The sequence below is a fragment of the Aulonocara stuartgranti genome (genome assembly GCF_965226115.1).
Source record: "Aulonocara stuartgranti genome assembly, chromosome: 12".
NCBI lineage: Eukaryota > Metazoa > Chordata > Actinopteri > Cichliformes > Cichlidae > Aulonocara > Aulonocara stuartgranti.
In genome coordinates, this window is record NC_138948.1 from 29941276 (window position 1) to 29966628 (window position 25353).

General features: G+C 40.5%; 1 protein-coding gene across 2 annotated transcripts; it reads left to right on the top strand.

Moving 5' to 3' along the window:
- Position 1: 1 nt before the first annotated feature.
- Positions 2-24483, top strand: pnpla7b (patatin-like phospholipase domain containing 7b). 2 transcript variants are annotated; one of them, XM_082554176.1, is made up of 35 exons: positions 3-442; positions 599-648; positions 3757-3825; positions 5174-5261; positions 5838-5917; positions 7313-7407; positions 7495-7635; positions 7951-8110; positions 8533-8613; positions 8766-8894; positions 9080-9160; positions 10025-10145; positions 10241-10321; positions 10816-10892; positions 11068-11217; positions 11387-11464; positions 11967-12172; positions 12265-12396; positions 13223-13346; positions 13461-13650; positions 14140-14289; positions 14459-14522; positions 14633-14801; positions 15132-15314; positions 15401-15519; positions 17292-17448; positions 17628-17744; positions 17874-17943; positions 18160-18276; positions 19398-19546; positions 19658-19810; positions 19899-20015; positions 20982-21066; positions 21225-21361; positions 21477-24483. In XM_082554176.1, the coding sequence occupies exons 1-35, from the start codon at positions 373-375 to the stop codon at positions 21540-21542; spliced, it is 4056 nt and encodes a 1351-aa protein (XP_082410302.1). In that variant the 5' UTR covers positions 3-372; the 3' UTR covers positions 21543-24483. The 2 variants fall into 2 exon arrangements, with proteins under 2 accessions (XP_082410303.1, XP_082410302.1); XM_082554177.1 differs by lacking the exons at positions 19398-19546; positions 20982-21066; positions 21225-21361; positions 21477-24483 and having other exon boundaries at positions 2-442; positions 19899-20013.
- Positions 24484-25353: the final 870 nt, after the last annotated feature.

Sequence of the window (25353 nt, forward strand, 5' to 3'; positions counted from 1 at the left end):
CTAGAGATTGTATCTTGCGGTTTCTCACCGAGGGACTCTGTCACCGCAGACCTACTAGTTTAGTGTTTCTTTTCCACTCCATTGTCCTCTTGGGTAACGGAACAGAGCTACACACACATGCAAAAATGAGAATTACAACTTTACAGTTAAAGTTAAATGTGATATTAAAGGTAAGGTTGGAACTGTAGGTAGACGCTGTTTCCATATTACGTTGGAATCCCGTCAACCAGGATCAGCCTCGTTATGATCCGTGTTGTATTTGGATCTTTTATATGATGACAAGCAAATAAGCGAGAAGTAAGTTTAGTAAACAAAGTGAAAACGTTGTCTTTCCCCATGTCGAGCTTTGTACTAATTCAGATATAGATACGCATGCGGCAGGGTTGCAGTGTGTCAGCGCGGGAGGGAGTGTCTGGTTACCAACAGTCAGTGAGAGCTGGAGGTGATCTTTAACCCAGATTTCTGCTCTGTGACCTCGTTTCGATCAGCTGGAGAGAACAAAGATTTAATTAGTAAAGAGTCACATGAAAGGTTGGGCTTTGCAAAGTTTTCAAACATTGTTTTAGGGTGGCATTTTCTTTCTTTCTTTTGAAAATAGGCATGGAAGACAATGATGAAGAGGAGCTCTGCAATAAGTCCAGTAATCCAGTAAGTCATTTGTTAAACTTCAGTGTCTAAGTCTTATGTCCTTAAAGCTACGTAAAAAAAAAAAATCCCTCTGCTAATTGAATGATCATTTACACTGCAGAGTTGCAGCACCTCATTACAGGGAGTGCAGAATTATTAGGCAAGTTGTATTTTTAAGGAATAATTTTATTATTGAACAACAACCATGTTCTCAATGAACCCAAATAACTCATTAATATGAAAGCTGAATGTTTTTGGAAGTAGTTTTTAGTTTGTTTTTAGTTTTAGCTATTTTAGGGGGATATCTGTGTGTGCAGGTGACTATTACTGTGCATAATTATTAGGCAACTTAACAAAAAACAAATCTATACCCATTTCAATTATTTATTTTTACCAGTGAAACCAATATAACATCTCCACATTCACAAATATACATTTCTGACATTCAAAAACAAAACAAAAACAAATCAGCGACCAATATAGCCACCTTTCTTTGCAAGGACACTCAAAAGCCTGCCATCCATGGATTCTGTCAGTGTTTTGATCTGTTCACCATCAACATTGCGTGCAGCAGCAACCACAGCCTCCTAGACACTGTTCAGAGAGGTGTACTGTTATCCTTCCTTGTAAATCTCACATTTGATGATGGACCACAGGTTCTCAATGGGGTTCAGATCAGGTGAACAAGGTGGCCATGTCATTAGTTTTTCTTCTTTTATACCCTTTCTTGCCAGCCACGCTGTGGAGTACTTGGACGCGTGTGATGGAGCATTGTCCAGCATGAAAATCATATTTTTCTTGAAGGATGCAGACTTCTTCCTGTACCACTGCTTGAAGAAGGTGTCTTCCAGAAACTGGCAGTAGGACTGGGAGTTGAGCTTGACTCCATCCTCAACCCGAAAAGGCCCCACAAGCTCATCTTTGATGATACCAGCCCAAACCAGTACTCCACCTCCACCTTGCTGGCGTCTGAGTCGGACTGGAGCTCTCTGCCCTTTACCAATCCAGCCACGGGCCCATCCATCTGGCCCATCAAGACTCACTCTCATTTCATCAGTCCATAAAACCTTAGAAAAATCAGTCTTGAGATATTCCTTGGCCCAGTCTTGACGTTTCAGCTTGTGTGTCTTGTTCAGTGGTGGTCGTCTTTCAGCCTTTCTTACCTTGGCTATGTCTCTGCGTATTACACACCTTGTGCTTTTGGGCACTCCAGTGACGTTGCAGCTCTGAAATATGGCCAAACTGGTGGCAAGTGGCATTTTGGCAGCTGCACGCTTGACTTTTCTCAGTTCATGGGCAGTTATTTTGCGCCTTGGTTTTTCCACACGCTTCTTGCGACCCTGTTGACTATTTTGAATGAAACGTTTGATTGTTCGATGATCACGCTTCAGAAGCTTTGCAATTTTGAGACTGCTGCATCCCTCTGCAAGATATCTCACTATTTTTGACTTTTCTGAGCCCGTCAAGTCCTTCTTTTGACCCATTTTGCCAAAGGAAAGGGCGTTGCCTAATAATTATGCACACCTGATATAGGGTGTTGATGTCATTAGACCACACCCCTTCTCATTACAGAGATGCACATCACCTAATATGCTTAATTGGTAGTAGGCTTTCGAGCCTATACAGCTTGGAGTAAGACAACATGCACGAAGAGGATGATGTGGACAAAATACTCATTTGCCTAATAATTCTGCACTCCCTGTATAAAGACTTAGTGTAGCTGTTCACCTCAGTCAGATCAGAATATTTTATTAACCCCAGGAGAAAATAGTTTTGTTGTAGATGCTCAATTAAAATACAAGTATGAAAGATGGAGCATGTAAATCTTCTATATAAATAATAAGGCCCTCAAAGAGTAATGTTGAATAAAATATTACAAAGTAAGTGATGCATGTACAAGAAAGAAGTAAACAAGATATTGTAAACAAGATATTACAAGTGAATATAATCCCGGAGGAGTTGTAAAGATTAAACCCACAGATAGACCCATAAAGAGTTTAATTTCCACAGGTAGGAATGATTTGGCATTCTGTGGTGCATCGTGTTCAAATGGCTTACTTGAGTCAGAAGATAAAAAGAACTAAGGGGCATAAGATAAGAGAAAATATTAGATGTACCATAAGGTGAGGATGATTTTGAGCCGTGATTCATGCAAACATGCTCTAGTAGTAGAACATGTAATCAGTAAAAGAAACCGTTTATGTCTTTCCCCCCATAAAGACAACATTAATGACAGAGTTTTGACACCTCAGTATATATAAATAAAGTTCTGGTTTGATGACTACCAGTATGTTAGTTTATGAGTTTTTCCAAGGGCAACTACATAGTCAAAGATCACCCTCACTAACATCTGATGCACACCAAGTCATTTTGTTCTATAAGAAGGCCTGAAATATGACAGAAAAGAGCTTCAAGGCTTACTCCTAGTCTGCTTTCATTGAGTAAGAAGAAGTTAAGGGGTTGTTACATGGAAACAAGAAAGCAAATAAAAAAATAATTTCAGTCTGAAGAAAGTTAATGGGGGATGACTTAAAACAATTTGTTTTAGAGGTTGAACTGTAGGGCTGTACAAAGGATCAGCATAGAGTAATTAAGAATTCAAATCAATATTTATTTATATAGCACATATTAAAACAACAGTGTTGACCATAGTGCTTCACAGTCAGTAAAAACATGAGACAATTAAAACAAACAATAAAACAGGACGACAAACAATAGGTAACAACACAATAAGCTAGAACAGCCAACTAGTTAGAATCAAAGGCCAAAGTAAAAAGATAAGTTTTAAGACGTGATTTAAAAGACTGAATAGACTCGGCAGTACGAATATGAACAGGGAGGTAATTATAACTTTGAGTACATAAAATAAGTCTAATAGACCCCAGGAATAAAAACACGGAGCTGGAAATTAACAGATATTTTCCACTGTGGCTCTCAATTACAACTAATATATTATAGAATATTGTGCAATGCTTTATCAGACTGTTAGATCTTTTGTGTGAAAACAGACTGTATTTTAATCTTGTCTTGACTGTTCCCAAACCTGATTCTTTTCTGAATGCACAGCCTGGCTCACCTTCAGCTGTGAGTCATTTCATTTCCTTTGTGTTGTCTCTGATGTTTCATAAGCTGGTTCCGCTGGATAGGCTTAAGGCCACGATGGAACTTTTTGTGGAGGAACGGACAGAAGCCAATATGGTAAACAGTGGAAGTTGGCTTGTGTGCCTTTATATACTAAACGATATATAACAAAAAACTGAAAGGAAACAAAAGAAAGAATTAAGTAAATTCATGCAAATAGTGACTAAGTGTGAATGCTTTCTGTTATTACTGTATGTTTAAATATTATTTATATTCCTTTAAAGGTACTCATTGTATTCAGAATAAGTTAAATTTAGAAGAATTTCCACCAGCAGGGGTGGTGTTTTACTTTCTGGTAAAAGACCACTCCTGCTAGTGGAAATTGTCCACCCATGTAATAAGAAAAGGCAGTATTTAGCCTGACACATATTCTGTTTAACAGACAAAAGCTACAACCTATTGATCCTTCAATACATAGATATATACATCTGTAGATTGATGTAGTGATCTGTTGATAGAGAGATCTATAACTATCAGGTGATAAGAAGCCAGCTGAATGGTAGAAAAAGATCCAAGCCAATGCATTCACCCTGTCGGTCATTAGAGATACCCAGCTGGAATAATAAGCTGGTCACAGGAGGAGATAGATGCCACCGAGGTCTTCACATGTATTCTAGCACCCTAAGGCTCTATGAGCAACAGAAAGAGGGAGGGTGAGGGTTAAGGAGTGTCAGAGCCACAATCCAAGATGAAACACGGAGCATCTGCGAATACATCCCTCTGAATGGGATGTTCCATTGACAGAGAGAGGAAGTGGCAGACATCAAGAAATCCTACCAGTGGCCAGAAATGGGCGGACTAAAGAAAAGGATAGAGGTTTTTTATCATGGCAGCACAAGAACAGGCACTAAGCATCAGATCAATAGAGGCAGGACTCTATTACAGCTGACAGGTTCTAGACTGCAAAGGTGCCATGGAACTGATCAACACAGAGCAGCAGGATGCAAGGTGCAAGCTGAGACCGCAAACACCAAGGCACAACCAGTTGGCTAGAATCTGGAACATCTGTACCACATATGGACAAGAAGTCCCCAAGTCCAGATGGGAGACACCACTAAAGGTGGTTGAGAACAGTGGAGCTAAGGTCCTGTGGGACTTCCAGTTCAGGACAGACTAGCAGGCGCTGGCACAGTGGGGTTTGACAAGGAACAGCACCATCTTGTGGTAAAAGTTGGTCTTGCATGAAAGTATGGTTTGGTCCTATTTTAACTTAAGCTGTTTATTTTCTCATTACAACACAGGCAAGCTTTTTAAATACTCTGTTGACAGCCTTAGTTGAAGGTTTGAATATACAAGGAGTACTTTTAAAATGTGTTTTAGCTTTTACTTTTTTAGGTACACAAATGTGCAAGTGAAAGTGTTTTGATGTTGGGTATGCTGTTTTTTTTTTTTTTATTTCTTCCAGTGGACAGCTGTACTGATCGGAGCAGTGATGGTGATGTCTGTCGTTGGAGTTGTTGTGTTCCTCCTTTACAGACGATACAAACTATCAAGTCAGTTCTCTGCAGGCTGCACACCCCAAACCCATGCTGTTTCAGTGTAACTAAAAATATTCAGTGATGAACAAGTTGCAGAGCTCAGAGTCATAAACCTTATAGTTTAAGTATAAGAGTTTTCTAGTCTACCATTGATATGACTGTTTTAGCTGATGTTTGTTGTTAAAGTATTACTGCAGGGTGAGGTTTAAATGCAAAAATAGCTTATAAAACGTTTTGAATGTAAACTATTAGATACTAAATACTATTTGTACTACTATTTCTGTCTTGGTTAGTTACATTAAACAGGTGCAACTGAAACAAAGAGGTGGACAAACTGTCCATAAGTTAATGTAATTCAAGTCAATGATGGTATGTCTTCAGCCCTGATTTAAAATACATAAATAACTTAATTAAACAGAGTTGCAGTAAAAATGTGACAGTAAGGTGACCTTTAGCAGATAGCCTGAGACTATTGGACAGTGCTTATTGAAGGAGCAGTGTTTTATAAATCAACAGTTACATTGCAGAGTTAGATTTCCTGCTCTGTGCTGAGCACAGACAGATCTTACAGAGGTTTTGTGGTTCTTTTAGAGGAGGAGGCTGGGGTCCCCCACTACCGTTTTAGGAAGCGAGACAAAGTGATGTTCTACGGCCGAAAGATCATGAGAAAGGTAAGTTATTTCTTGATGCACACTTTGAGGGCACCATCACCCCCAGCAGGCGCCCTTCTGTTGTGTGTGTTTTATAAACCATGTGTCCACAGTCTTTGTTGTCTGTTATCATATTTTGTTTTTCTTTTATTAATCAAGCTAAAGATGATGGCAAGAAACAAACTTATTCAGGAATCTTGATGACTCATTTGAATGCTATTTTTGTATACTTCACTGCATGATCACTAATAGTTTGCAGAAGTCTTTACTGAGTGACAAATGTTAGCTGAGGTTGCACTGACCATTTTTTGAGTAATTGATGATACTTAAAAAAACTGAAAATTTTACAGAGAAAAACAAAACCTCAATGCAGGTCTGCAACGTCATGTATATGCTGTACAAGTTACAGAGAACCTCAATCTCTTATAAGCAATCATTTAGTGAAACAGAAGAGACCTTGGGCAAAACCATACACTGTATATAAAAGATGGACATAGCCACCATTATGTTACTTACCCAATTCAGGACTCTGCATTTCAAGGCCTCACCATTAGTGTTTTGGCCACCATAGTGTGAGGCTTTTCAGAGCTAAAAGTGACTGTAATTGTACAAGAGTGTGGAGCACTAACTTATCAGCTAACATGTGTATTCCAAAAATACCCGAAGTTCACCCACTAAAACTGAAGCACAAACTTGCTGAGTCGTCTGTAGGCACCAACAGGACAAACAGAGTCAAGATGTTCAGTTTAGTGACTCAGGCTCTGCTAGTTACTAAAGCATTTTAACACAAGGGTTTATGGGGAATAGTCATAGACAGGAGAACAGACAGTATAGTCAACCAGTCATCCATTGGTTTGTCATATTCAGTTTTGAATCCTGGGAGTAAGAGTTTTTGCTGTCACCATCTTGCTGTCTTGAAATTTAACCCTTTAAAACCGGTCAGAGCGTGTCCGCATCGTTTTGCGTAACTATTTTTAAATCCACATAGAACCGGAACCACGTAAGTTAGCACAATGATTTTTTTTTGGCATATGAAACTGTAGTAGTTGTACTTACATCTTATGCCATCAGCTTGCCCTAGGTCACGGTTTCCTTCCACATATAGCTTTTGTAAAATATACTTTACAGTATATAAAAATTGGTGTATCTCAAAAATAGAACTATGAAGACACTCAAAATAAATTTCCTGTGATGGGAAACTATTTTGTGTAACTTTTTTGACAAGCAATAATGGCTTATAAATGCTGAAAAAATTAGTGTGCTGGAATTTAGCTGGTGCTAACAGCCTTGTCATTAGGCATGGCTGCTAGAGAGAATCATATACCTTACAGTATCTATATCTATCTATACTGGCACGTGTATTATCATCAGAATGCCTTCTGTGTAGCATCATGTTTCTCTTTCTTGCTGTTGCAGGTTCAGACACTTTCCTCGGTGCCTGCTTCCAACTCAAACTCAGCCGTGCGGCAGCGAGTGAGGAAGAGGACTAAAGTTCTTTCTATAGCTCGCAAGTGAGCCCCTGTATAAACAGAAGAAGAAACATAGTGTAAAAAAAAAAGCAAAACAGCAACAAAGTGTGATAAGTGTGTCTGTTTTAGGATCCTGCGCATTCGTAGGGAGCCCCCGACCCTGCAGCCCAAGGAGCCTCCTCCCTGCCTGCTGGAGGCTGACCTCACTGAGTTTGACGTGCAGAACTCCCATTTACCCTCTGAAGTGCTGTACATGCTGAAAAATGTCAGGTCAGTACTCTTGATACATAATGGGCCTCATTCAGCACCAAACTCAGAAAGTAAAGTGATTCACAGAGTGCTAATGAGTGTTAATGTCAAATTAATAATTTGAATAATTCACTCAATTTTTATATTTATATTTCAATGAGTGAGCCTGGTGTCCATGCAATTCCGTCTTGGGGACCTTCAAATGCAACTTAGTGTTATCTGTAAACCAGAAAAGAATGACTGTGGTTTCGCAATCAGTATTAGGCATATTCATTCTTTGATATGTAGCATGATTATTCCAGCTAGCAGTAACAGAACTATGCCGTGCGCACACAGGGTGCTCGGGCACTTCGAGAAACCTCTGTTTTTGGAGCTGTGTCGTCACATGGTGCTGATCCAGCTGCACCAAGGAGAGGGACTCTTCCGACCCGGTGACACTGATGACAGCATTTACGTGGTTCAAGATGGCCGCCTGGAGCTGTGCGTCCACGAGAATGTAAGCACCCGTGCAGCTTCATACAGTTAAATGAGCTGAATATAAAGGGCTAGTATTGATTCGGGGGGCACATTCTTTTTGATTATTAACACTCCAGATGAGTACCAGTGCTTCTTTCTGTTAGGTCAAAATGATTGATCACGCCAGCTTGAAAAAAAGGAATTCAATTGAATGGAATATTTTCTTTCTCTCTTTGTAAAGCCTAGAGATGGTTGTGCTGGAAACTACCAGTAGATCAGCAGTTTCTGAAATCGTCAGACCAGCCCATCTATCACCAACAACCATGCCATGTTCAAAGTTATTTAAATCACCTTCCCTCCCCATTCTGTTGCTCAGCTTCACCAGGATGTCTTGACTGGCTCGGTTCTTGTGTGCTGTTTTTCTGTTCTGATGTTCTGTTCTCACTGTGTTTATTACTGCAGGATGGCACCGATGCCGTAGTGAAGGAGGTGTTACCTGGAGACAGTGTTCACAGTTTGCTCAGCATCCTGGACATCATCACTGTATGTGTGCGGTCCCTCTCTCTCTTCATATATCTCTCACTGCACTGCTAATTGAGGAATTCTTTTTGCATTTTCTGTATTAGCGATTTCTTGGTTTCATAAAGCATTTTACTGCGAAACATCTCCTCTGATCTGCATCATTTAATTTTCAGGGTTACCCAGCACCTTATAAAACAGTATCTGCGAGAGCTGCAGTTCCCTCAGCTGTCCTGCGTCTTCCAGCTGCAGCTTTTCAGTCAGTGTTTGAGAAGTATCCAGAAACTCTGGTTCGTGTCATCCAGGTAAAGTGTCCACAGAAAAAAATGAATCATATTATTTATTAGCTGGGCTGCAAATACTGTATGTATGCTCTCCACGAGTAAATAGCATTCAGCAAAGCACAGGGCGATGATTAAACTGAATCCACCCTGTACAGCTAAAAAGAACAAACACATTTTCTCTGTCACCTTTCCTTCTTGTCCTGTAGATCATAATGGTGCGGCTTCAGAGAGTGACATTTCTTGCCTTACACAACTACCTTGGCCTTACCACTGAGCTCTTCAACCCGGTAGTGCTCTTTCATTTACCAGTACTCCAGACTGTAACCTGTGACATGAATAGTGCAAAACTGTTTTTGATTGGATAATTTCTCCTCGCACTCTTGTGTTGTTGCCTTCTTTTATTAACTCATCATTTTTTCCAGTTATGAAACACTGTCTCAAAACAGAGAGTAGTGCTTACATATAAAGACACTGAGTAAATTCTGTCTGGTGATCCGCAAACAGGTCGTTTGGTAGGACTGGTACTGTACAGTACTACCATTGGTAAAGACAAAAGTCCACAGGACACATTTAACCAAGTAATCTTGCTAACAGAAGTACTTTGTGCTTTCTGCTCTTGTCATGTGAGCCTTATCTTTGTTTCTGCCATTCTTTTCTGTTGCAAAAGCTTTTTATGTTTGTTTTTTCAAAGTGTTTTCTTCAGAGCACATATTTAGTTGTCCTGCAAGGTGTGAGTTATCATTGATAGTGATAAGTACCCTAATGATATCAGCATATAACAATTGTTCTCCATAATCTCAAGAGACCCCTGATTTTTCTTCGAGGCTGCTAAGTTACCGACCTAGAGTTTAGATTTTGGGAATACTATCAGAATATCTGAATTTTGACTTTTTTAAAAAAAAATTTTTTTACCCAAGACCTATGTCTTCATCCAAAACATAGGGGTGGTTTTAAGGTTGGTTGGTCAGCTGCAGACTCCTAGAGGTAGCCTAATCTGTAGTATTAGAAACATGGTTTTGGGCTTTTGAAAAGTTTTTTCTCAAAGTCAGAGTTTAAGTTTGATTCTTACTAATATTGATTTAAGATTTCAGATCATTTAAGAAAATTCTTGCATTAAAAGGTGACTTTTTTGATTAACTTGTGTTTATCAGGAGAGCCAAGCGATCTCCTTGGTGTCTGTGGCAAACGTTCTGTGTGAGACTCATCCACACAAAGGTTTCCGCAGGCAGCAGTCTCACTCTGATGATCTGGGCTCTGAAAAAGCTGACACGGGTCAGAAATAACAGCATTTTCTCAATATGTTCACTATGAGACGTAAGCGATGTGCATCAAGTAAAACTGCTCATGTTATCTGTTTTTTGATGTAGCAGAAAAGTCCAGCCTCTCTTCCATGTCCACATCAAAAACCAAGAGATCCCGCTCCCTCTCCAACCCGATTACTGTTACAGGTATACATACATGCAGTGTCACTGTACACACACATATATGTATACTTCTAAAAAAGTTAGGGAATTGTTGGCTTTTTTGACAGTGCCATGATAAGCGTTTATTGTTTTGCATATTTGTCAAATTTAAACATTTCAGGTCATCAAACAAATGTTAATATTAGACATATCTATCGATTGATCGATAGATAAATAATACAAATACAGGTAAATACAAAATGATGATATACTGTATACAGTGCTGCTGACTTTAACTGAGGATACAGTCAGGAGAATACTTTAAGGCTCTCCTTAATTTGGGTTTCGGTCAGTTTGGGTTTAAACCAGTCTCTGTTCAAACTTGTGGCTTAACCTCGTAGGACCTTCACATATGTGGACATCACATTTTGGGTTATTTAGACTAAAATACTCTTGCTCTACAAGGGCCTGATATCCACTTACGAAGACATTATACTGCTACTGTTCTATCGAAATTTTAAACAATTTGTGTTTTGCAGGGGAAATGTCACCTGACTTCAACAGTACATACGTTCCAGGTGCCAAAGAGGAGACGGTGCCTCATAGTCCTGTCAAGGTCTCTGCATAGAAACTATCTTTGTTACACTTTCAGGGAATTGCTGGTTTATGTTGAACATTGGGCATACAGGGCATCTAACTGTGCACCCATCACACCATATATGCACATACACAGTTACTAGAATGAGTGTGGATCTCACACACATTGTGTTTTTTTGTCTTTACCTCCTCAGTCTATTCTAAAGAAGAGTGTGACAGTGCAGCAAACTCCATCTGCTGTGTACCATTACAGTGATGCAGGAGGAGGAAGTGTCTACCATAATAAAGTCAATGCCATTTTCCAAGCTGCTAAAAAGGATTTGCTGCAGGTCATCCAATTACAGGTAGCTTACAATGAAAAACCAAAGGTCAACTGAAAACAAATGAGGAGATCGTGTTTTTAGCAACAGTAAAATTCAAAAATATAAACTTTATTAATCCCACAGTGGTTGTATATTTGAGTCCTGGCTACTTCTGAGACTGTCCTCTGTGTGGTTTTTTTGCACATGTCAGGACCCCAGTCTGCTGGATGGGAGGGTGAATCTTCGCCAGCTCAAAGCTGGATCTGTTGTAGGCCACCAGGGAGACCAGGTCAGTTTAATGACAACGGACAAGAATCCTCATCCTCCTCTTGCTCCTCCTTGTGCTTCTTCTCCTTCGTCTCCTTCGGTTTCTTCTTCTTCTGCTTGCTTTGGATTACCAATGATTATTGTAATTGGAGCAAAGTAATATTCTTACATTTAACTGGCTATTAGTCTCAGTAGCTCAGTTTAATAAAACAAATGCAGGTCTTAAAGGTTCTCTGTCACATCTGTTTTCTTTCTTTTCTTGACGTTTACTGTTCCTCGTTTAATCAGGGTACTTGTGGATATTAAAAACTGGGCTGATCAAACACATCAGCTGATACTGATATAAGAATGTGTTGCTCAGTTTTAAAGAGGATATGTTTTAAACCATGGGAGAGTCAGCAGAAACAAATGAGCATCAGGCTGCTGAAACTGCAGGAAAATCCAGCACTATCACCTTTTTGGTTTCATGCCACTGACTGGTGAAAAGTCACAAGACCTCATTTTCTTCTCTACATGTTTTTCAGGACGTGAGTGTGGCCTTTGTCATCTCAGGGCTGCTCCATGTCTATCAGCGTATGATAGACCGCGAAGAGGAGACCCTGCTTTTTGTTACTCACCCCGGGGAGTTGGTGGGTCACCTGGCTGTCCTCACAGGGGAACCCCTCATCTTCACAGTGCGAGCGCACCGAGACTGCACCTACCTCTCCATTTCCAAGGCCCATTTCTATGAGTATGGCCGAGCACATGCACAAGCAGTCAGCTGTTTGCTTGCCTCAGTGTCACAGCCAGGCTTCAAATACATCTTAATTTTAAACTTTGCAGGATTATGCGCGAGGAGCCCAGGGTGGTGCTGAATGTGGCTCACACTGTGGTGAAGAGGATGTCGCCATTTGTTAGACAGATCGACTTTGCCCTGGACTGGATGGCTGTGGAGGCTGGACGTGCCGTCTACAGGTACTTTTACTAAAACTGTTAATGTGCAGGCAACATAAACTGCAATTACTTTCGATTCAAAAAACTTCCTTAATCTATGGAAACACTTTTAAGTTTAATTATTAATTGTGATGGAGTCAAAACACCTAAAAATTTGCCTTCACATTCCCATTCAGTCCACTTGCACTTGTCCATCTGCAGTGTGCGCTAAATGTCATCCAGTGTAAACAAAGCAGCCAATGAAGTTGAATTTCATTTTGAGAAATAGAGCATGAATTTCCATGATGTTCTCACATGCAAGGTGTCATAACAGCTCCGAAAATAGCAGCAGAACTAAAAGCAGATGACTATTTGTTCTTATCCTCCTGCTGCTAAACTAATTTCCCCTTGTGGGACAATAAAGAAATTGAATTGAATTGAAGTGGGAAATTTAAGTAAATGGCCTGTATTTATATAGCGCTTTTCTAGTCCCTAAGGACCCCAAAGCGCTTTACATATCCAGTCATCCACCCATTCACGCACACATTCACACACTGGTGATGGCAAGCTACATTGTAGCCACAGCCACCCTGGGGCGCACTGACAGAGGCGAGGCTGCCGGACACTGGCGCCACCAGGCCCTCTGACCACCACCAGTAGGCAACGGGTGAAGTGTCTTGCCCAAGGACACAACGACCGAGACTGTCCAAGCTGGGGCTCGAACCGGCAACCTTCCGATTACAAGGCGAACTCCCAACTCTTGAGCCACGATCGCCCCATAAAGTGGGAACTTTATGATCACAGCTTATAAATGTGTGATTTATATTGATGGACTTTTTTTCTTACATGATTGCCTGTTTGCTTTTAGACAGGGAGACAAGTCAGACAGCACCTTCATCGTCCTCAGTGGCCGACTGCGCTCTGTCATTGCAAAGGATGATGGGAAAAAAGAGCTTGCCGGGGAGTATGGCCGCGGAGATCTAATTGGTGTGGTGAGTTGTTAGAATTGTGACCTCCTGTTTAAGTTTGAGAGAAAGTTTTAGAAAAAACGAAAGACGTGGAAAAACAATATTTTGTACCATAACATCTCTTTCATGATTGAACAGGTTGAGGCCCTGACCCACATGAACCGAGCCACCACAGTCCATGCTGTTAGGGACTCAGAGCTGGCCAAGCTCCCTGAAGGAGCTCTGAACTCGATCAAGAGGAGATATCCCCAGGTTGTCACTAGGCTGATTCATCTGCTGGGGCAGAAGATTCTGGGCAACATGCAACAGGTCACTGGACCCCTGGCTGGTAATCTTTTACTGTTTTTACTTTGTGTGTTTTGTGGTTTAGGTCCACTTAGACAAGGTTCACTGTAAAACAGTACAAAGTTGTCCTGACTGATCCCTTTATTCTACAGAGGTGAAACAGTAGAGTTACAAAGGAATCAGTGCTGAGGTGAACTGATCGATCTTTTTACTGTTTCTGTAGTTTCTCCTCTTTGACTTTCAACTATCAAACATCAGAAATTTGTGGTGTAGGTGGTCGTGGGTGGAGTTTTAAGTCTTGATTATAAATTTTTAGATAAATTTTTGGAGAATATTGGCTTTGACCATTAAATTTCTTTGCTGTGGCATCAGTTTGCATAGTGTGTGAGTGTGTCTGAGAATTGTGCTAGCCTGTGTCACATGCTAGAAGCATGAGCGTTTGAAACCCTGGAATTCATATTGGAAACACTATGAACAATGTACAGAAGATTATATTGCATATGTGAAATATCTAATGGCAGAAACTCTTCAGCTCGTAGTTTAGGTCTCCACACGCCTACCAGCAAGTGGGATGCTGGCAACCCAGTCTCCAACCTGTCCACTGTGGCCATCCTGCCTGTGTCCGAGGAGGTTCCACTCACTGCATTCACTCTGGAGCTACAGCATGCGCTCTGTGGCATTGGTACACACACACACACACACACACACACACACACACACACACACACCATTAAAACAGATGAAGGGAGTAATACTGATTATTCCAGTATTACTGATATGGGATACTATTAGCTATTAAAAAGGGGGGCATACTGTTAAGTTTAAACAACTTAATGCAAGTCTTTCTACAGGTCCCACTTTACTCCTGACCAGTGACAACATAAAACAGCGCCTGGGTTCTGCTGCTCTGGACAGGTAGATCACGGAAATAAATACAGCTGTAGTTGAAATTGACTTCTGCAGTTTTTCATAGGTTGATCTAACTCTAATGCAGTGACATGCTTCTACCTCATCTCTACCTCAAGTGTCCACGAGTACCGCCTGTCCAGTTGGCTTGGCCAGCAGGAAGACATCCATCGCATCGTCCTCTACCAGTCTGATCCCAGCCTCACACCATGGACCCAGCGCTGCATCCGCCAGGCTGACTGCATCATCATTGTGGGACTGGGTGAGCAGGAGCCCACAGTGGGCGAGGTCAGTGTAAATATTACCTTATTTTGTAGAGTTTGAGAAGAATGTGAGTTAAAGCTGCAGGAGATGTTACTATTCCACAGCCAGCCAATTACAACAGCTTTTCATTCGCTTTTCTTTCCAAGCTCCTTAGATAATGCTTGTGTTGAATTTCAAGAGAAATCAGAGGGAAATTCTTTATTTGGGAAACATCTCCTGGGTACATAGATACCATATAGAAGTTGTAGAAACCACATCTGTTTGTGACACTTAAATACAAGTCTGTGTTAAAGGTGTTTATTGCATTCATAACGACCTGAGTGAAAGCTCTCTGCTCATGTTCTGCATGTGTAGTTGGAGCGAATGTTGGAGAGTAGTGCAGTCCGAGCCCAGAAGCAACTCGTGCTGCTTCACAGAGAGGACGGCCCACCGCCCAGAGGGACGGCAGAGTGGCTCAACATGCGAAGCTGGATCTCCAGACACCATCATCTGTGTTGCCCCCGCAGGGTGTTCTCCAGGAGGAGTCTACCCAAGCTGGTACAGACTACAGAGTCTTCACTAACCACTGACCTGGTTAGCAAATGCCTACATCTCTTTTCTGTGTCTGTGACTGCTTTTTTCAGAGGGAGTTATACCAGCGTGTGTTTGAAAAATGTCCAGATCGTCATTCTGACTTCTCCCGCCTGGCCAGGATCTTGACCGGAAACAGTATCGCCCTGGTGCTAGGTGGAGGGGGCGCAAGGTAGTTCTGCTGCTTGGGAACATATTTATTGATTAACCACTTAAAAAGGCTTTGTTCAGCTAACTGAAGTTTTGCACTTTTGCGCTTAGATCCGTGAAAATATAAATGTCTAAATTAGTGCCAGCCGCTGGTCTCAACCTCTTGCTTACAACCCCTACCCACTCTCCTTACTTCAACAAGAAAACCCCACTCACTCACAAATTCACCTGCTACATGGAAGGACACATGGCGTATGTCCACACTGCCAAAATGTTTGTTTGATGTAGCAGAAGAGGCGAATACAGAAAGATAGTGAGGAAAAAAAAATCACAGTATACCGAACGTGTGGATTTATTTATTTAGTTTGCTCAGTTTTTCTTTCTTAGTTTGATTGTTTTTGCCCTAACTCATCTGATAAGTAAATGAAAATATAGACATTTGGTTAGCAAGGTGCTGATACGTTTTTACAGGTGGACATAAGACCATATTGATATTTTGTTGATTACCATATGAGCCTTCCTCAGGTTGGGAATATCTGCGCCAGAGTTTTGGGTACACCTTACTGTTACTGCTACATTAGGATTTGAATACATCTGACGCCTGAGTTATTCTTACTGAAATATTAGATCAGCAGAACAGTTCTTTTTTTGTGTGTTTTTCTTGTTGTGTAATGACTGTTTCTTTTTTCACCGCTCTGGCTTATCCTGGAGCTCTGGCAAGGTAGGGACCTAAGACACCCGATGATCACATGACTACAGCAGTAATGCTTTTACATGTGACCTATTATTGAATCTGTAGATTCAGTCTTAGCCATAGGTATTTGCTGTGTGTCATCTATGTAAGCACTTGTGGTTACATTTAGTACTTTTACTGCATCAGAACTGGCAGTTCAACTGAACCCTGGGAACTATTTTTTCTTCCGAAATGATTTGCAAATTCTTGCACCAGTGTATTGCTAACACCCTGACAAATATGTTGTATATTGAAATTAATTCAACATAAGCATAGCAGTTGTTGTGAGAACAGCATTTGTAGGACACAACCAACAAGCATTTGTGATATATAATCACACGGTCTTGATGCTGATGCGAGATGAAAGTAAAAGGCATGAAAGTAACCCATTTGCTTACTTAAAAATGAGCTATCCAAGTTGCTTCCTGCCAAAACTGATGAGCACTGCTATCTTTCTGGCTCTATTTAAAATCATCTGAAATATTTTTATATCAGCACTTAAACATGCCCAGTAAATTGCCAGCTGTGTCCTATTTTGGTAGCTTCACCAACATGAATAGGCAGTTTCTGCTTTATTAGCTAAAACTCGATATTTTGTGCCTATTAGTGTAAATATTTTTATATAAAGTCTAAATATGAAACTAAATAAAATATCTATTTGAGCAAGATATTATGAATATTTATGGTACATTTTATTAGTAGATTGTGTTTCCTAGCACTTTCTTTATTCTAGCTTTAGCCAAGAAGAAGCTAACAATTAATGTTTCATTAATATTTTTTATAATAAAGCTGTATTTGCAGATACATTTAAACCAGTAAGTAAAAAAACATCCACATGATAATGTAATTGTGCAGTGACACATAATACATCCTGCCTCAAGTCTCCCATCATCACCAATTAAATATAAATTTTATTAAATGCAACGTGATTGTTTAAGGCTGCACTGTCTCCTTGGACTTTACATTCAGTCACTGCGTGCAGGACTTGGGTAGAACTCCTTGTGCACATATTGGTATATGTCTGAAAAGGAAAAGAAATCGTCTAAATGAATGTGTTTCAGAGGCTGCTCTCAGGTGGGCATCCTGCGGGCACTCAACGAGGCGGGGATCCCTGTGGACATGGTGGGTGGCACCTCCATTGGCTCGTTCATGGGAGCACTGTATGCTGAGGAGAAGAGCATCAGTCGAATGAGGGTCCGGGCACACGAGTGGGCCATGGTGTGTGCATGACACACTCTGCTGACACCTGCACTGATATTTTTAAAGAGTTTCACCTCCCTGAAGTTTCACTAGTTTCACTTCCAGATTTCTTTAGACCCAAGTGAAAAGCTGAATTGTTCTTTATCAACCATGGTGTGTTTTTCTTCACTTCCCTTTTTTAAAACTTTCTTCTTCAGGGTATGACTTCATACTTTAAGAAGATCTTGGATCTGACATACCCAGTTACCTCCATGTTTTCTGGAGCCTCCTTCAACTCCAGCATTAGCTCAGTCTTCAAGAACAAACAGATAGAGGTAAGGAGAGTAGCGTTTCAAACACCAGCAGCTTGCATCATGTGCATGTAACACATTTCTTGCAAAGTCACAGCTCACGTGCCTTTCTGTGTTATGTTTTTTTTCTGTTTCCAACCTCTCCACTGCCAGGACCTGTGGTTACCGTATTTCAACATTACAACAGATATCACAGCTTCCGCTATGAGAGTTCATACTGACGGTGTGGGAAACCTCGTTTTTCCTCTAGTACTAGAAGCACTCTGACCATTTAAGGAGCTCCACTCTTTCCTCAGCTCTTTAAGAAGGAGCTGAGGAAAAAGAAGGGAAAATATTAATTTAATTGTGAGATGTTTTGTATTTAACCTAATCATTAATTTGTGGACAGTGTTTTCACACACTTCATACTTGTGACTGTACGATTGTCCTACATGATTAGGTTCGTTGTGGCGTTATGTCCGGGCCAGCATGTCTCTGTCAGGTTACCTGCCACCGCTTTGTGATCCCAAAGATGGACATCTGCTCATGGATGGAGGTTACATCAACAACCTACCTGGTGAGAAACACTGAGAGGGTAGTAAGCTTTTCTACTCGCGCTGTGTACGAGTTGAAGTAAACTGAGGTGATCGCTGTTTGACTCACAAGAATAGTTATGTTAAGGTCCTCTGTATTTGTAAGGTAAAGGATCCACACTAATAATAACAGAGAAAACCCTTAAAGTCAGACAGTCTCTATGAGCAAGCACTTGGTGACAGTGGGAAGGAAAAACTCCCTTTTTAACAGGAAGAAACCTCACATCAGAACATTAGGCTCAAGGAGGGGCGGGCATCAGTCAGACCAGTTGGGGGTGAGAGGAGGGAGACAGGACAAAAGACACTCTGTGGGGGAGAGCCAGAGATTATTAATAACTAACAATTAAATGAAAAGTGGTGTGTAAACACATAGTGAGGGGAAAAACAGTGAGAGAAGAAGAAGCCCTCTGTGCATCATGGGAAGCCCCTAGCAGCCTAAACCTGTTGCAGCATAACCTTGAATCCATAAGGAAGGATTAAAGGTCACCTGATCTACCCTTAACTATGAGCTTTATCAAACCCCCCTCCCCAAAAAACAACATCTTGAATGACTTAATTTACATTCATAGTAAACATGACCAAACTTTCTAATAATGAGATCCGCATATGATTTCTGTAAACATGTTTATCATATTGTTAGCTCTGTATGATGCCTCTGAGCACAGACAGCCTTAACATCTGAAACACACAGCCCTGTTTGTGAGCACAGAAGCCCCTCCCACTTGATGTTTCTGTCTTCCTTTTATGAACAACAGCTGATTGGAAGAAAGCTGACTTCGAGAGAGAAGAGCTAAAAGTGCTTATTTCATAGTGAGGATGGTCATTCAGAATATATAAGCAGTCATTCAAATATGGCTATGATGCAAGCAGATGCAGACCACCGTTTAACAACAGATATTAAGAAGACGAAAGTGGGGTGTCGTGAGACAGCATGCTTATCTGCAAACTGCAGAGATGTGCAAAGCCAAAGAAAGTAATATTAGCTTATCAGTGGGCGTATATGATTGGCAGATACACAAAGAAGAATAGAAACAAACATTTTTGACTATATTTATTAGCTGAAAGAGGAAACTGGTTATCAGAATGTGTCTCTCATGATATCTAGCTGACGTGGCTCGCTCCATGGGTGCCAAGGTTGTGATCGCAATCGATGTTGGAAGTCGAGATGAGACCAATCTGACCAACTACGGTGATTATCTGAATGGCTGGTGGTTGCTGTGGAAGCGGTTCAATCCACTGGCTGAGAAAGTCAAGGTGCTTTGATTTTACCACAGCCTGACGTCAACTGTGGGCAGAATGACGGCCACTAAACACTCTTTGTTCTGCCATCATAGCCCTGTCAGACTGAACAAACTTTCCCTCCAGGTCCTGAACATGGCAGAGATCCAAACACGGCTTGCTTACGTCTGCTGCGTGCGGCAGCTGGAGCTGGTCAAAGACAGCGACTACTGCGAGTACATCCGACCGCCTATCGACCGCTACGGCACACTGGAGTTTGGCAAGTTCGATGAGATTGCTGTGAGCTTCTCCTCTCTTCCTCCATGTTTTATTTAATTCTATTTAATCTGCTGGCCCACAAACTCACTGAGAGGTTCACTATCTGCAGGAGGTGGGGTACCAGCATGGGAAGACACTGTTTGATGTGTGGCAGCGCAGCGGTGTGGTGGACAGTATGCTTAAGGACCGACATCAGGAGGAGTTTCATAAGACCAAAACTGGTCACGTGAGTGTAAATAACAATACAAATAGATTGTTCAGCTGCGATCAAGTTCGACTCTTGTTCTTACTCTTGTTATATAAGTTTGTGTCAGATACACAGGTAACCTAACCAGGGCCCTCTACTATAAAACAGCAGCTCGCCACATTTATGACTGTAACGTTTAATAGTCCATCATAACTAACTGCAAACAGATTTACAGACGTTAAATGTTTTCTCCTGTAAAGCAATTTTAATAGTATGTTTTCAGACCCGGTTAAACCCTACCTATGATATCAGAGGTTTAATGGTGATCCTTTTCCCTTCATCCATCCATTTTTTTTAACTCTTTATCCAATTCATAGTCACGAGTGGGGCTGGAGCCTGTCACAGCTGTCACAGGGTAAAAAGCCTGCGTTGGACTAACAGGTCAATAGTCCATCGTTGGAGAGAGGCAACCATTCATGTTGACATTCAAACCTTCAGTCACTCAAGCTACTTGTTAATCACCAACTCATGCGGCTAAAGTAAAACAGTTTCTCTCTTTCAGAAACTTTTAGAAACTCAGTTTGAGCACTTTTTGAAGCACTTTGTTGTTTGGCTCCAGCAGAGGGACAAAATAAAAAAACTTTAAAGGTCTTTAATCCTTTAAGCCCTGAGCTGCGTGTCATCATTAAAACTCTGGATCTGAGTTGTTATATTGTTCTACTGCATTATTTTATTCACTGTTCATAGCTCATTAATTATGTAGTGTTTTATTCAGCATTATTATTTAATTTTCTATTTGTGAATATTTATTTACATGTGCATTTATTTTTAAATTGCTCATAATTACATTTTAGTGTATCTATAGACTAAAGTGAATGTTTATTTGCTTATATTATTTGTTTTGGTGTTTGGCTGTCGAGTACTACAGTCTTCAGTCACAGACAGTATGAATCCAGTGAAGGTGGTCTTAAAGTCTTCGCTGGAATGATGAGCTCTGTCTTTCAGGTGGTCACATGTCCAAATGCCTCCTTCACTGACCTGGCAGAGATTGTGTCGAGAATTGAACCCGTCAAGAATGCTTTAATCGAGGGTTAGTAAAATCTAAACTAGAAATCTGATTTCTTACATGAACAACGCATATTACAATCCATACTATAATTTATTATTTTAGCTTCTTTTTATCTGCTCTTCATTTAAAAGCCTGATCAATGAAAGGTTCTCCTGCCGTCTCTGATTTTGTCCGCCTAGAGGAACTCTCCGATGAGTACCAGACAGACTACGATGAAGAGGCGGTGGAAAGTGCACTGTCTGACTATGAGGCGTTCACCCCCGGTAGTGAGCACACAGAGGAGGAGGAGGAAGAGACGGCAGATACTGCTGAAACTGTGTGTATTAAATCAAGCTTTACATGAACTTTGTCAATATTTGGCTTGTTTGGACCTCCAAAACACTCAAAAATTAGAAAAATAAAAAGTTACATGTAAAAAAATCTTTTAACAGGATGAAGACGTTCCAGTCAGAGTTCGGCGCCGATTGAAGAACCCCCTGCAAAGTGCTCCTCTGTGATTTCTTGTCAGGTGTGCTATGACTGGAGCACAGTGCTCACTCTCCAGTGCAGTGTTGGCTGTGGTCCAGTGAGCAGCGACATAACACGCTTACTGAACACTTCAGTAAGGTACAGTCGATGCTGCCTTCAGACAGTCACAAGTTGCTGTCGTGGTCTCCTTCGGGCTGATGCGATGCTCTCCTACTGTCGGAGCACCTGTAAAGTTAGGCAGTTTGGCAGAATAGAAGTTTTAATAATGAAATGAATACATCTTAAAAAAACAAGAAACAGTGTGTTTTGTTTTAGCTTGTTTTATCGTCACAGCCTCTGACAGTGTAATTGCACCACCAGTCTTCAAAACCTAATACTTGATAAACACCGAGCCCTTTCTGGGACAGTTCTCTTTCACCTTGCTGCTTCCGGCCGTGATGTTCTGATCCATACAGTCCTATACAGTATTCTGTTTTATACACATTCAAGTTAAAAACTGTTATGTCGTTACAGAACACTTCAAGTACAGTGTTACCCTCGTTTCCATCCAATAATAAAGGGATTTCTCCTCTTTAAGAACAGTCCGCACACACACACATGTGCCAAATGCACTCTTAACAGTGGCTGTAATAAGCTCTTTCAGACAGTGTGTGCATCATTCACATGTTGAATGTATGTTTTTTTACATGAAGGATTACAAACGTGTATGTCTCCTTTCAGCTTGTGTTCCAGTTTCTGTCTAACTTGAATGCATAATTCAAAGTAGCTGATGATTGAATATATCATTAATGTAGCTATAGATGGTTCTGATCAACAATATCCTCACATGTCATGGCATTAAAGTTGGAAGTATTAGTGATGACTGTATTCTACTTAAGGGAGGTGCTTTCACAGATTCACTGTCACAGGAATCCCCTGGTTGGTGCTAGGTGGGATAAGGCTGTGGGCTGCTCTGCTCTGCCATCACTGATAAAGTACGTATTTGATTACATTTACACTACACACGTGTCGCCCATAGACATGCCCAAGGACTGATAGACAAATGTACTTGTGTCACGCTCCATGCGAGTTAACATGGAGGGCACAAATTGGAGGAGTGGCTGTCTTGAGAAAGCCCTGGTGTGACACGGGTGTACGACAGATTACAAAGTAACACTGTCACTGCTTGTAAAATCCTATTGAGAAAAATCCTCACATCACAACTTCCCACTGTATATGCACATGGAATTTTTTTATACTCTCTCTCACATAGTGTGTCTCTCATCAAGTGTGCCAACCAAACGTGTTTGACTATTCCAGTTTTTTTTAAAGCCATCCCACCACATTTCAGAGAAACACTGCACTTTTTAATTACTTAAAAAAACTTTTTTGTAACAAAACTATATTTTTGATATTTATCTGACAGCATAAGGTCATTACTTTCATTCTTTCTTATTTTTATAAAAACTGTTGCAGTTTTGAAAGCTTTCGGGTATCTGTTAGAAAAAGCAAATATATTGAGGGTGGTGACTGTGAGCTCTGAGACTATATTCAGAGTTTTATTAATCCATCTCTTTTTTTAATGGGCACAGACACTGAGATTTGTTTGTTCAATCAGTGCTGTGAAAGCACTGGTTCTGTGAAACAACTTGGTTTACTTCCTCCTGCTTTTAGGCACCTTTCTTCTGATTGGCTGCCCCTCTCGCTTGCATTTGGAGCAGTCTGAATCCTGAGCTTTTGGCTTAGGAATTACTTGTACATACAGTAAACCATTTGAACTTTGGACATGCCTAATATGAACATCAGCCATTTTGACAGTATGAAACTCACCCACGTTTATGTTGGGTAATTATGGTGCAACATTTGTAACTCTGCAGAGTGTCATCAGTTCCTGAATCACAGCAGAAGAGAACATGCCCATGGCTGATCCAGTCTAGCACCAACCACGCCTAATGGATCATTATTATTCCTCCTGTGCTTTCCATTTCAGAATGGTGTCTTAAAGAAGCACTATGTCTCATATTCTGTTAGTACAATTCATTGGAGAACATTTTATTATGCGTGCTGATACATACTGTTTTTATTTGCATAGTGTGTGATTTTTTTTTTCTTTTTTTTTAAGAATTAACATTGTCTCAAATTGAAAGTAGCGCATTGTGCACCTATCAGAAATGACCATTTCAGCTTGACCATCACTGACAAGCTAACTGCTGCATGCTTCATAATACATAAATATTACTAAAATACTAATGGTAAAATGATCTAAATTTTAAAAACAAGAATCTAATTTTTCTAACCAAGTATACAGCACACCATTTACCTTGTTGTGGCAGAGAAAACACAGATGTAGCTAATATCACTAACAGTGGCCATGAGACAGCCGAGTTAAATGGGATGAAGAGAACATTGATGCTATTCAGAACAGGTGTTCTTCAGTATGACTGTGCAGGTCAATGCAACTGTGCCATTAAAGGGCCTTACCTTTTTTATGCCTCCTGTCTTTACACTAACCAAACTTCAATTTTAAGGTCTGGAGTAAATGAGTTTTACTATGTAATTTGTCATGCAGTTGCAAGCAGCACTACCTGCCCTGTCTGGGAAATGAGTACCTAACATTAGCTCTGCACTATAATGGATCATTATGCAGTTTAAAGCCAAGTTTTTTAATCACTGTGGTTTATTATGTGGTGTATTAATATTTCATATCAACTGACTGTCCAAGTTTTACAAGAAAACAAAAGTTAAAGTTCCATAGAGGGAATAGTTACCATGACATTGCATGTGAATAACTGAAATCTTTGTTTTCCATTTGTTGTGATGTTTCATCCTTAAACAGAATTATGGAGAGTGATTTTGAATGTTAAATCATCAATACACTGTGTGTGTTTATTTCTTTAATCCATGGCCTGTCTGAACGCCAAAATGATGCGATGCTGCATAAGTCTGCAGATAAAATGTTGTTACTATCTCCAAAATAAAACTGGAAATATATGCTTTTTTCAGATGGTTATTGGTTCACACGACAAACTTATAAACTATAGAATTGTGTGGGCCTTCAACTTGCAGAGTTTCATCATATCAGAGAGCTGAAAAATTTGTTTCAACTCAGTTCAGTTTTTTATTTATCTCAGATATTGTATAGGATATGATGGGGCCTGATTATTCAAAACCTTTTTTGTGAGGAACAGGCTTTTAAAAGCATTTCTGGATTCAACAGGGAACCTATGAAGAGAAGCCAATATGAGAGAGACATTTTTATCTCTAGTCTCTGTTGCTATTCTCACAGTGGCGTTTTGGATTAGAGTAAGTATCCTGTTACACGCCAATTTAATTAGACTTTTTGGGCCAACTACAAAAACTCAGTTTAGCCCAAATTTAGCCATTGAAGAAGAAGAAAAAGATCATCCACCTATATCCTAAAGTCATCATATAGCTTAATAGATGAATGTAAGTGGATATTATCATGTAAAGTCACAAACTCTTCAAACTTTGTAGTAGGCATTGAGCACACTTTATGCACCAAACTGAGGATCTAACTAATGTCTGCAGATAAGGGGAAGCTATAAATAGATGCCAAAGTTTCCATGCCTGGGGAGTGTGACTGAGAAATGGGAGTTGCAACAAGATTGGCAAGAGCAAGAAAAGATTCTCATCTATAAATCTGCTGACGGGGGCATATAGAAATCCTAAAGTTACCATGTGATTATTCAGCTTTAGAGGGGAAGGGAAGTGGGAGTGTGAATGATTTGCATCTTCAGCAGAAGATGCCTCACCAACAGCTCTAAACTTGTTTGTAGATGTGACAAAGTGGCTCACTTCCTGGTGCTTGCACTGACCATTGTTTTCAGTCATGAACTCAAC